The sequence below is a fragment of the Pyxicephalus adspersus genome, chromosome 5 (assembly GCF_032062135.1).
Source record: "Pyxicephalus adspersus chromosome 5, UCB_Pads_2.0, whole genome shotgun sequence".
NCBI classification, from domain to species: Eukaryota; Metazoa; Chordata; class Amphibia; order Anura; family Pyxicephalidae; genus Pyxicephalus; species Pyxicephalus adspersus.
Window position 1 is genome coordinate 132,619,982 of NC_092862.1, and position 14,101 is coordinate 132,634,082.

General features: G+C 36.6%; 1 protein-coding gene across 1 annotated transcript in view; it reads right to left on the reverse strand.

Annotated features, from left to right (window-relative positions):
- MALRD1 (MAM and LDL receptor class A domain containing 1) overlaps nt 1-14,101 on the reverse strand; it is a 225,882-nt gene that overhangs the window by 151,370 nt on the left and 60,411 nt on the right. The window contains exons 8-9 of the mRNA XM_072413411.1: nt 10,588-10,680; nt 9,206-9,392 (exon numbers count right to left, since the gene is read on the reverse strand). Coding sequence (XP_072269512.1) covers nt 9,206-9,392; nt 10,588-10,680 — 280 coding nt within the window. The remainder of the gene's footprint in view (nt 1-9,205; nt 9,393-10,587; nt 10,681-14,101) is intronic.

The window sequence follows — 14,101 nt, forward strand, 5'->3', positions numbered from 1 at the left end:
GCAGAGGGTCCTTTAGAGATTGGTCTCTAAATAGAGCAAAGAACAATGAACAACATAGAACAACAAAAATGGTCCAAGCCAAGAAAAATACAGCTCTTCCTTGTCCTGGGGGGTCATGACACTGCTGGCTTTGTTCTCAATTTAAATTCTTTCAGCCATACACCCAAGTGTAGAAAGTCCTCATAGGTCATAGATAATTGGGGAGAGTAAAGTATCCAGTAGAGGACAAAGAAACATTTTTGCAGCTGAGAAAAAGGATCCAAGCCAAGACAAGTACTGCTCTTTCCTTATCCTGGGCGATCATGGCACTGCTGACTTTGTTCCCAGCTTAGATTCTCCCAAGTCCGAGTTGGAAAAAGAGGCAATACTCAGCTCCCTGTGGAGGCCAGGACCTCTGAAAGGGTAAAAGTACACCTGGATGCAGAATGCAAGTTAGTCTACCAAATTGAAGACTTACTTTGAAGGCTAAGTTAGTGCTACTTATCCAAGTTATGGTTACGTAAGAGTACCTGTTCTTTTTCCAAGCCTGAGAACCTGATTTCCCAACCATGAATCCTGTTAGATTGATGAGTTACAAGTGCTTTGTGGAATACAAGGAAAATGTAGTCAACAACGCTTCCAAGAAAATTGTCTCTAAAGGTAATACAAGCCGGTTTTCGATATAAGGTTCTACCAGGACTTCCTGAATTTTTCTTAAGCATTGGTAAGGGCAAGAAAAGTTATTTATTGCTGTAAAGTTGAAGTTGTTGCATTATACGTTTCATCACAAACCAGATTTGTAACTGTTTAATAGAAATGAGTGAAATTGTGAATTTTTTAGGCACGTTTCTACTGAATGGCATCAATGAAGCCAGTAAATTACCAGCAAGACTAAATTTCACCAAATCTTCTGATTTATAATTTTAAAAGTGACAGCAGTGAGAATTTACACATGTTTATCTTGCAGCAGTTACATGGATGCTGAACACATAGGCAGGCTTTTATTTTTTTTTTTCAAATGGGGTGATAGAGATATGGTTAAGGGTTATGGGTTTCTTTATAACAAAATATATACACAAATATTTTTCAATAAAATAATACTAAAAGAAAAGAATTTCAGAAAAATACAATATATATGACAATATTTGTATTAAATTTACCATCATGCATATTTACATGGTTATTATTGTATCAGTAGGTCTGTTGCTGAAATATAAGGATTGCTGTGGTCCGTAAGGGGAATCCAGGCGCAGGAGCTTGTGGTTAACATGTATAACCCTTCTAACATTATTAAATGACCATACTACATTGTCATCTCCATGGCTTTCACAGCGCGTCCTGTCCATTAAGATATGACCTGCATTTGTTTCAACTAAATGCATTAAGGGACAACAACGATTTCATGAAAAATTAATTTGAATAGATATACGCTTTCCTGATGAATTTTACATCAATTTTTTAAGTGAAATCACTTAATGTATAGATGAAAGGTTTGCCCTATTTAATGCATTTTTATTTTCTCAGTCATTCGGCTTTCATCCTTCAAACTTTGACCTGTAGGAAGACTCTGCACACCAATGTCCAGTTAAATAGACAATACGTAATGTAGGAACAATTATAATCTGATGGCTTTTCTGGAAATGCAGGGTCACCCTATAAAACTAATGATCATGACAAAGTTTTTATAGGGGTGACTAATAGAAAATATTCTTTTGTCCTTCCTTTAGATATTATTTTAATTAATAAAGGGGGTAAGCTCTTAGCAAGGACATCTGTAGGGTGTGAGAGCTTACTTGCTATTGGAATCCAATCCAGGTTGGGGAGTCATCTGGAGGTCCTGGATTTAAATGTTTGGTGCATGTGCAAGGCACTTCTTTACTATACTATACTTTTGCAATTCCATGATCGGAGAACCCCTGGTTGTGATACTGTACAGCTGTTCCCAGACATAGCTACTGCAAATTCAACCTAAATAAATCCCGGTGGTAAAAATATTTTAGCACAAAGAAATTTTACAGCCACCTGGCTTGAAAGATTGATTGTGATTAGTAATAAATGGAGCAAAGAGTAAGAATTTACAAGGCACATACTTCAGTCATACATTTCCAGTCCCCCTTCCCACACATGGTTTGCTTTTTTACTTTATTCTTGGCAATTTTAATCTTGACCACGCTGTAAGATACAATGAACCTTTTTATTTAACTCAAAGCAACATTTTTGATGCCGCTTTACCAACTAGAGCTAACGATGCTTACCTCCTCTGTCTGGTAATGGTGGGTGGCCAGATACCAATCACCAGTGCAGAAGAGTTCAGAAACATAGTTCCACATACAGAAATTGTAAGCAAGCAGGATTCTTATTGCTAAAGAGACAGGAAATGAAACAATAAAACATACTTATCTGCCTGTTTCCAAATCTTTTTTTTTTTTTGTAGTACCTTGAGTTGCAACTCTGCAGCTCAGTGTTCGATGCCGGGATGTACCAGGTATCCAGGCATCCCATGGGCTGCCGGGACTGAATGAACTCCTGCACGCAACTGTGCCAGATACAGATGGCGGTGCCCATCATGGAGTGAGGACAGGTGAGTTTAAATAAAAAATTGCAATCAGGCCGGTATGCTTATTGTATTCTAGAATGTACATCACCTGTTCTGTAATAGAGGACTGACAGGTCACAGGTTTTAGTTTTATGGTTTAGCTTTATATTAATGTGTCAGGAGGTTTCTTCATTTGGGTCGACGTCTTCTTCTCTCTTCTTTCTGAGTCACCCGACCTCACACTGCCCAGGCATAAGATCCGGTAATGTAGATGGGGAAAAAGATTGAAGATCTCACTGTGCATGCGTGAGATGGACAAATTTTCTTCCATTAATGAAAGCTCTCTATCTGCGCATGCTTGAAGTGAGGGCATGTGCAGAAGGAGCAGCCAAGAGCTTCCTAGGATGCGTGACATAGGTATCCCGGGAGGTTTTGCACTCCCCATTCTGTCTTGATTGCTGCACTTAAAAAAAAATTATCCTTTTTTGTAAAGTAAAAAATTTGAGTTTAGGTATAAGTGGGAGAAAGTGGAGTGAGTTACAGGAAAGGTAAATATAAGTGTCCAGTGTTTTTTTCCTATGCCTGGCATATAAAACCACTAATAAATCTTAATATAATTGATTTAAAAGATTAAGTCAGGGGAAACATCAACAGGTACCAAGTGTAGACAGCTATAGTTAATTATTCATTTATTAGCCTCCCATACCCAACTGTCACAGCCAAATGTCAGGCCATGTCTGGTAAGAAAAATTGTGACACTTCTGACACTTCCCACTAAAAGAAAACAAGGGAAAAACCGGGATGCTTATAGAGTACCAGTAAAAACTCCAAATATATTGTCAGCAGTTGTCACTGCTCGCCTGCAAATTGGCCATTTGTGCACGAATAAGCAGACTGGCATATATGCCTATACAATGTCACTCTCCACTAGAGAACACACCATACTATAGATTTATTGGATCTCCATTATGTAATATTTGTAACACCAAAGGAAAAAAACAAGTATAGAAATATTCTACAGGGGATGAAGTGACTCACTTTTTTGTGGCCAGGCAACTGGCAGCAGCATTTTGAAATAAACAGTCAATCAATTTCAAATTCAATTGAAAAGTGGTGACAGATGGAGTTCATTGGAATAAATATAATTTTGCAGTTTTATTTCACAGTCTCTTTCACAGTCTCAATGCATTTAGGAGTGAACATTGATTCCTCTTTAGAAAAAGTACTACTCCTGGCAAGCAGGCAAAGGTAGCTTTGCTAGTGAACATCAGAGGGGATTTGAAGGATGCGGCTGGCATGGGTGGTAATCTCCAGATACCTTTACTTTATACCTGCCATGTTTATCTTTTATTTTTTTTCCTGGCAGAGTCTTTTCAAATGTGTTTTAAATAGTAGAGTCTGTCTTTGTACTCCTGGTACAATTGTACTCATAGCGGGTCCCAGCCTTCCACAGGAGTATGGCTCCAACTACAGAAGTGAATTCAGCATATCAATGTAAAAAAGGTGAAACCACACATCCAGTCTTTCAGCGTTGCTTTATTGTAAAAGAAGCATGAACTGGGTGGAAGCATCTATTTAATAGCTTTCAATAATTTCATTTTGGAGCGCTTAGGTAAAAGATGTTGAGACATAAATGAACAGGATAAGAGGTGGGTTGAGTCGCAGTGGGGACTTTTTTTCTGCAAAAGCTGGGACAGCTACAGTGCAGGGACCCAACTTGGGAGTGGGCTGAAGTTAAGTATTTTAGTAAGTGGCTGCCACTTAGGGAATGCACAACTTTACTAAAACCTAAGTTGTCCTTTAAATACAACTGTAAATAATATATATTATTTATGAACTAATTTTAGAGAAAAATAGTCCAATATGTCCATACAACCACAATATTCGTTCCACACTACAGAATCTTCAAAAACTGTATCCAGCATGGCCAAGCGCAATAACCGCAGGTCCACCACCATCACCAGATAGCCAAATGTATATGCACTCACCAGGTTTTGTTGAGCATAATGCATACTAATGATCATAAATATATAAAACCTTCATTCTGGTCTGCAAACTTCGTCTGATCCAAGAGCTCAGGAGTCTTTCAATGCATACAGATAGTATGAGCAACAGTACGAAATTTGGGAAGTGCATATGTGGTGACGGAAGTGGGACTGAACTCACCACATAAAAAACAAATGTCCCACAGTTATCTAGGTAAAATAATTTAGGAAGTAATGCGGGGTAATGTAAGTAACATGCCAGTATTATTCCATGATAATAAGCGTCCTTCCAAAAATGATTCCGTATTCTTCCACACATTTTGCAAAATTTTTGCTTCATCAGGAGGAACATAAATTACCTATGACATCAATAATAGATAATATTATTGCCCATCTTATTTGTAACACATTACTTCCTATAATAATATACCTGGATAACTGTGTTAACTGTGAGTGCAGTCTCACTACAGTCACTAGATTTGCATTCCTGGATTTTTATGTATATATGACCAATAGTATGCACAATGGTCTACGAAATCTGGTGAGTGCATATACACTTGGCCATGTATGTATTCACTTGTTTGCAGTTTGAAAGAAATCACCATTTTATATATTAAAAAGCTATATTTAAATGAAGCGATTTTTTATAAGCACCTCCATTAAGTACCATTAAAACCCTGTACAATTTTTTGACCTTGTTTCTAAGTAATATATTGTTGGGTTATACCTGGATCCATATCTATATTATTCAGCTTATGAATTTGTATTATTTTTATATCTTCTATTTGGTTTTTTTTGTGTTGGTTTTTGATTCCATATGTTTTATTGTGCAATTTTAGGAGTATATAGCTAGGTCGAAATTAATAAATAAGAAACTGTAAATAAAACTTTGCAATTGTTCAACCAAAATTTTGAATAATGTGATATTTGGCAGAGATTTTGTTATTACTAGTTTATCATTGGAATATTTGTTATTTATATAGTAACATTTGGCATGGAAAAGCAGTTAACTGTTATATGCAGTATTAGTCCTTAGTGGCTAAAACTTCAGAATAAACCATGCTGAAAAACAAAGAGAAATAAAAGTAGATGGTTGGAATGAGGAATATTGAAAATCCCATCAGTCCCAGCTAAAGATGTCTTTCCGTCCCTATTGAACTATAGACTTTTCATATGGGAACAGGGACACTCCAGTGTACAAGGCGTTCTTCCGTAATTATACCGCTGTGTTCCCAGACCAGATTGTACTGACTGTCTTTCATCCTGTGAACCTTCTCCCTTACTGCACCATCTTTGACAATAAAGTGTACAAGCATTTCCTTTCCTCATACTGTTCTGCACCTGGTAACAGGTCCATTAAATTCACATCAGTTTGCAAGGTCAAATAACCTGCCAAAAACAAATGCAATGCAATAAATTATAGTTTTTAAATCCATTGCACCATGTGCTAAGTACCATGGGGTATATAACACGGCTCTGTTTTGAATGAATGGATAATACTGATTAGAAATGTAATTAAGGATCATGAGAAAATAATTAATGCATAATTAGTCCCAGTAACTTTTACCATGCTGATAAAGCAAAACATGATGTGTGCATGTCACAAGTCAATGAGCAATAAAGAGAAACTCCAGCCCTAGCATTTTCTTTTATCAATGGAAACATAAACAAAAGGTTTTTAATGCTAAGAAAATGTTGTCTGCTTAGTTCTTTGGATTAGTTTTATTTCTGCTGATAATAGAACTCCTGATTTACTTCGGATAAAGTGATGTGACAGCTCCATACAGAACACAACCCCAACCAATGCTATACTAGAGAAGATCAGGGCCACTGTTCAACTGCACATAAAAGGCTAAGAATTTGAAGTTACTCGGATTCCTGAAATGCATAACTTAAAACATAAATATACTAAAAAATAAAAAATCACACTTACCTTTACTTCTGCAGAGCCCTTAATCCCTCTAGAGCTGTCCTTGTTATAGTCCCAAAACTTCCTGCTGCCGTAGAAGTGCCGGCGACACCATCTTCTTTCATCTTCTTTCTTTTTCTGGCTAAGTCATCCGATCTCCTACTGAGCAGGCATGAGTTTGGGTGACTTAGCTTGTTGTAAATGGAAAAAAAGAGTCCCGATGTCACTGTGCATGCGCAACATTGTTACTTTTTTTTTATTGCAGGAAAAAGGTCCGAAGCCTCCTGAGATTCATTAAGTAGGTATCCCAAGGGGCTCTGTGCTCCCACTCAGAAGATAATTTTACTTTATATAAAATGATTGCCTACCCTGGTTCTAAGATGAAAGATCTTTAGGAAATCAGAGGATCTCTTTTTGCTATGATCATTTTTATGATTTTATAGCTACTATGAAAGTTACTTGGAGTTTTGACTTCAATATTTAGCTTGAATTATTATAGAAATAGACTGGTCTGCCAAGATTGTCTAATTTCCAAGTGTAACTGGAAATTTGGGTTGGGAAAAACTTGGTGAGACAATGGGAACAGAGACAAATTGACAAACTGACTGAGATAGACACTGGGATGGGGCAAAAATGGCTTAAACCCCAAACTGAATCTAAGTAACAAATAGTAGTGCAAATTGTTCTTGTGAGCCTAGTAGGACAAAAGTTTACCATTGGTTGCCTGTAATGTTGATGTCTTCATTGTTGCCTTCATCTCTCTGTATACATTTTTACATTTTTGAATTAATACATTATATTTTTCAATTATTATATATGTTACACCTTGATTCTGTGTACTTGCCTGAACCGCCTTGAAAACTGCTGCTGACTAAACCTTAGCATAGCAAAAGATGTTGGGGGCTTGTCCGGGATTTGAACCAGGATCTCTCTGTTGTAGAACCAAGCCTAAAATTTAGCATAGCAAAACACACATTTGTGCCAAAACATTTTCCATTTATTCTTTTAAGAAACAGCTTTTCATAGTTTTATTGTCCTCCACAACCGCCTTGTTATTAGGTTGAAAATGTAAATATATCATACAAACAAATTATTTATTGAACTCCTCACCAATTACAATACAGTTGTTGTATCCAAAATAACCAATTGGAGCAGAGGGGACAAGTTGACCTAATGGGTTACTTTTCAATCTGCATTACATTGTATAATTTTTCCCTAAACACAGATCTCGACTATAAACTAGTGTCTCAATATAAACAATAAACCAATCCACAAATGAAGGAGGAAGGCGAGGCCAGTGAGTAGATCAGATAGGGACTAAAAATCTCCATCCTCTTAAAGTCATTGCTTATCCTAAACACGTTGCACCTGACTTAATAAAGCTCTCCAAGATTGGTGAAAATAGGCTATCGTGGAGAACCTAGGTAATATGTCAAAACTGGAATAGATTTTTTAAAATCATTTGGTATTATTGGAAATTTTTATTAATCCTATCAAGGACCTATTCAAGGTTTGCTGGATTACCCAGATTGCCTATATTCTCCAATCTTCGAGAACTGTAATAATAATTCAGGCATACAAAAAAAAATCCCAAAACACACATTAATACTTCATATTCACAATTAAGACCTCCAGGGTTCAGACTGGCTTCACCCTGCTTCAATCCAGAAACTGAACTGAATCCGGAGATTTGCTCCAAAATTAATTTTCCTATTACTGCCTGTTTAAATTATCTTCTGCAAAAAGGTAAATAATGTGCAGGTATTCTTTATTTATTCTCTGAGATTCATCAACAACATATACGTGCACCACAACAATAAAACTGTAGGTACAAAAGCCCAAGTAACTTGAAAAAAACTTCAAAATATCAAATAGAGTCCTTGTTTGCAGATTATGCATAGCACATATTGTAGGGTTTATAATGTACTTTTACCAATCACTATCTTTTTAGCAGAACTAACTGCTTTTACCAATTGTTCCTTAATGGAAGAGGTTCTTTTATATGGGATGAATGGGTTAGAGTGGGTCTCAGGGACATAAAAGAGATTATCATAGAAAATCACCCATCTGTTTTGTAAAACCTTTGCAAATATTGGGTATAAAGAGTGTAAAGAGTCATAATGGGATGTGGCCGGCTGCTTATTCCTTTTATATAGAATTTACATTTGCTTTAAACAGAACTGATCATCATTGTAGCATATTAGAATGTTATAAAATGTAATATATGTATGGTTGTCACTAATTTTGTATTGTAAGGCCATGTTTGCTGAAGCAGCCAGGAAAGCTCTGAGTCCTCTTTGCAAATCCACAAACTGTCATCCACACTGCCAAATGCACAGGTAACACCACAGATGTAAAGAGGAAGATGGAGGGTCAGATTGGTATGGAGAGCCTCTGGCATTTCCAAAAAAGGAGATCTTGCAGTCCTTAGATGTGGTGGCTTCATTGTTCTTTTTCTTGGACTAAGAACATTTTTAGCAAGAACAGAAAAATACATGATGATCTTGCCATCCTTGCCACTTCCTGCAAATTGGACTGTATAAACAATCTTATCCTTATCCTTCTTAAAACTACCAATCTTTATTTCCATGGAATGAAAAAAAAAGAAGGCATGCTGGAAGATGACCCTCGGCGGCAATCATACCAAAGTCAAGAAGTGTGTCATTTAAAAGATTGCTGATTGAAATTAAAGAAAAAATGGCTGACATAAAACAAAAAGGCAGCAACCACATATAGGGACTGGTTAGGTGCAATACGTTACATGTTTACTTTTGGATTTAGACACACTTAACTTACTGCAAATCTCCGGATCCTCATCACTTCCATCTGCACAGTCTTGTTTGAAGTCACACGTTGATTCCATGGTGGCACAAGATCCATGCTCAAAGTTGGGCAATCCAGTTGTTTTTTCACAGCCAGTCAGCTGAAATCTACCCAGAGCTATGAGTCCCTTTATGGATTTTACTGTGGCTTCAAATGTAAGCTGGGGATTACAAAATAAATATTGTCAATGATATGATATCATGCCTGTAAAAGTAAACCATTAAATCAGCTTTTTTTTTTTTACAATTTTGCTTTCTTTATATACATTTTTGGTATAATAAATTAAATAAACTAAAGGTTGGATGAAACATTTACTGTAACATTATACTTTTTAATAGGTAAAAAATGAGTTAATAGAGGTGTACATATCCACCCAAAAAAAAAATGACTGAAGAGGACAGAGGGACATTTGAAAGATTTGAAAGGTACAATTCTTCTGTAGTTAGAAATCTTCAGTGACAATTATTGAGCAACAGCACCAGGTGGGGGTTATCCCATTGCTTTAGGTAAATATTTTACTGCTTTTAGAAAAGGAAGTAAAGAAAAACCTTTCCTATTCTATCCAAAACTTATAAAAAGAAAGAATATATGTAAAAGACCAATGCCACCAAATCCAACATTTTGAGTTTTCATCAAACTAATTCTGCACAGGCAATTTAAAAGCATTGAAAATGTATTAGGCTAAACATGTGTTTTGCACTTTATTCCCTTCCACCTTTTCACCGGGAGAAAAAAAAAGAAAGCCTGTGTAAGCTCCAAAGTTAGGACCTTGGTCTTGCATATGCAGTAGATGAGGACACTTTGCTCCAATGTGATAGTGTTGGGCACCTAAATTGCCAATCACATGTACAGTAACATGGGAGAATGAAGCCACATGATCGCCATGGCAAGAAATGCCAGGTGTTTTCCTGATTTTTAAGACATGTAAAGGGTCATCATTAAAGTAACCCCATTGCCTTGCCTAGTACAAACATATTGGATGGCCCAATATGACCCAAATACTGTCAATTGGGAAGTACATTTAAAATAGGACAGTTTAAAGTTACCTTTATTAACCTTAATACTCAGCCAACCTTGCTACCTTAATTTCCAAAGTTAAATGTAGCTCTAGATCTAGCTCTGCTCATAGATCTCTTAGCAGTTCAATAAAATAACTAAATAATGAGACTATAAATATGAAATCCATTCTAGAGACAAAAATCAGTGTCCTAACCTAAACTCTAAACCTTCAATTCTCCAAGGATCATATGACCCTAGTCCTGTGAATGACCAATGCTGAGTCTGAGAGCAAGCAAGGTATTGATTTTCAGAGGTTTCTGTTATATTGTATGTAATAATATAACTCCATTCTTTACCTGGATTTCCTTTGAATTTGATGGGAGAACAATTTTTTCTTCCACCCATTGATTATTTGTCAACAATTTTTTCTCAAACAGTACGACTTCTCCCTTCAAAAAAAATGGAATGATGTATAGAAAATATACAAAAACCCAATAAACACATGTACAATATTAACCACTGAGCCATCAATGGAGTTACTTGTGTTTCCTGGTGTGGAATAAGTTAAACAGATGAATAGACAAAGCTGCTAAACATTTCACATTTGCACAAACTCTCATCTCAGAGTGAATTAAACCTGAGGACCTAAACAAGGGCGCAATCAAGCCGTGTTCATTAAGAATGAAACATCATGTCAGTAAACAATCAGCATTTGAGAAACAAAGTGATGAGTGCTGTAATGAAAGTGTATTGGAGTGGGGAGTCAAACAAATTACAGAGGAGACGGGGAGTTGGTTTTACAACAGATGCTTGATAACAAGTCTACTTTGCCCTGATTCATGTCAATGATGCTCATTTTTAATGGTAAAGTTTCAATCCACTTGAAACAGAATTTAACATTTTTGGCAAATCATTCAGTATGTAAAACCATAGAAGAAGAAAATGTTCACCTAGCAGTGATTGGTAGTAAGTAAAGAAAAGTTGTGTTCAGTTTAATTTCTAATCATGTTTACGAGAAATTAAAATAAAAAAACATAGAAATAGAAAAGCAACAAGCAACACATTGATGATCACAGTGTTTTTGTTCCTCCAAACATGATACATAGAAGCATTGTGATTTATTTGACATCATGAGATACTGTAGATTAATGTTTGCAATTGGAACCAAAGCCTGCCTAAGTAATGAGTACATACTAGTGCTCCTATGAACATAGTTATTCACAAGCTATACAAAATGTTTTAACCAATTTAATTCATACTGCCAAAGGTTGGTGGTTCTAATGTGAGAAATCAAGAACCCTAAAGTAGCCATGTTTGTTCTGCATCTGTAGCAGGAATGGTTAGGCTTTCTGAATATTCCACAAGAGTTAATCTTTTTTAGCAATTTAAATACAAAACCATGGAATACTGAATACATGAGTTGTGGATGTACAAGTGGATTTGTGTATACTGTCTCGTCTGTGCCCTTGTGCTCATCTTGTGTCCTCATTCCCACACTTGTTGGGTGGGAGTGACCTGATAAGAAGAAAGTTATGGCTGTTATGCCGCCATGAGAAAGAAAGCAACTGGTAGTATACAAAATATAATCTCATAATAACAATTACAAGTTTTTTTTATAGAAAAATGTAAGAAGGAGTTTGGTCAAAATAAGCCAGCAATGGTCATGTAACAATTTGATTGGTAAAGTGGATCTAACCCCCAAATTTTTACTTTTCATAAAAGGGTGGACAACCATTATTACCATTATTTAAAGTAAAAATTAGATTTTTTTATGAGCAACACCCCTTTTTTTTTTAAAAAAAAGGTGTAGCACGGCACCTTTTAGTCTTGATTGCTGAGGCAAGTCAGAATGGGTGGACAGAGCCTCTAGGATACCTACGTCACGCATCCTGGAAGGCTCTGGCTGCATCTTCTGCACATTTCTTTCTTGGGAGTTGGCTTTTCTTTAATGGGAGAAAAACATACCAATCTCACGCATCCACAGTGAGATCGACATTTTATCCCCATCTACGCCACCCGATCTCGCGCCTGTGCAGTGAAAGATTGGGTGACATATGAAGAAGAACCCAGAGGAAGACTGAAAAATATGGTGGCGCCCAACACTTCCTCCGTGCTGGGCCAAAGAAGGATACCGGGACAACACCTCCTGATGGATCGACAGATCTGCGGGATTAAAGGTGTGTGAGATTTTTTTTTTATTTTTACTTTAGTTCAACTTTAAGATCGTTGTATACTTGTTAACTCCAGATATAATAGAAATGAGTGCGGACATAGACATTTTCTAGAAACGAGTAAAGAAATGCCAGCTTCTCTCTGCCTGACTCTTCCTAGTTAGATAATATGAAAATGGGCACTTCCTGCGGTATACAGAGTCGTGTGTTTTTGCTGCTGGAACTGTTAATGTTTTGGATCATTAAACACATACAATATAGATAAGTACTAACTTTTTTTCAAGCAGTGCCTGAGTGTTTTGTGTCATTCTTTAAATCTTCCTGACACTTGTAGTCGCACTAATACTTCCACTTTGTTACAACATCAAAAGCAGGGCTTTTCAGACTACCAAATAACTGACCAAAGGGGACTAAAGAACAGTGGAGCACTACAACAGTGCCAAGATGGAGAATGGAAGTACTGAGCACGTATATTGGGATTCCTTATAATTTTTAATTCTACCTTTAATAGTTAGGTATAGTCTATTAATAACTATTAATTTTAAATATATCTTAAACCAAGAAAAAACTTGTAATAGGTTGTGGCATTAATTTTTTTTTTAAATGATGGCATGCGTCACGCTTTCCAGGTGGCTTCTGGCTGTTCCTTTTGCGCAAGCCAGATATCGGGCATGTGAAGAAGAGGCATTTCCTGTAATGGACAGTTAGATTGCCACTCTTGGCAGGTGATGTAGCAAAAAGAAGAAAGAAGATAATGGCGCCTGACACTTCCATCTCTCCGAGACGAAGTTGGATTAAAGGACGGTGCGGGACCCAAACAAGGACAGCGTGGGGGAGATCAGGGGAAGTAAAAGTAAGTGGGATTTTTTTTTGTTGGTTTATTTCCACTTTAACACATTTTGACATTATTCACACTAATCATACGAAGAAAAATTAAACCTTTCCATTGTGACACCTAGAAGGTACACATGAGCTTGTCCTCACTTCAGAGGAGGTACTTAGGTAAACAATTATTGGCGATCACATCTGATCTTGAAAAAAATGGCTTCATGTCCCTTCCTGTGTCTTCAATTTTCTCCAACTTTCAAGGAACAGCCTCTTATGCCTCACCTAGTAAGGCACATTTCAGACCCATGTTGAGTCTCAGCATTCTTTTGCTCCAAAAAATTGCCTTGTATATTCAATTTTATTGTAAACAACAACATTTAAAAAATGTGATTGTGAGGTTTACATTCATTAATAATATTGGTATGTTGATAATCAATGGGCCTGATTTATCAATACTCTTTAAGACTAGAAACGATAGACTATCATGGGAGATCTTGGGTGATCTAGAAAACATGGATGGGATTTCTTAAAAATAATTTGCTATTAGTTGGAAAAGTCCTGGACCAGATCCATTCCATGTTTGCTGGATCACCCAGGTTTACCTATGATAGTCCATATTCCATTCATGAAGAGCTTTAATAAATCAGATCCATTGTGTAGCTTGTATGAAGAGTGGCACCAGCTGCACATCCTGTAGACTTCTGTACAATAAAATAACATGTGAGTTGCTTTTGAACTGTAAAGCTGCTTTGACAATAAAGGAAGATATCTTGCCTTTGTCCTAAAGGGCTCAAAATGAATGATTGCTGGTGGCAAAGAAAGCACTTCATATTTTTCTCATTGGGGGGTTCATAGTATTTTCTCCCATCTG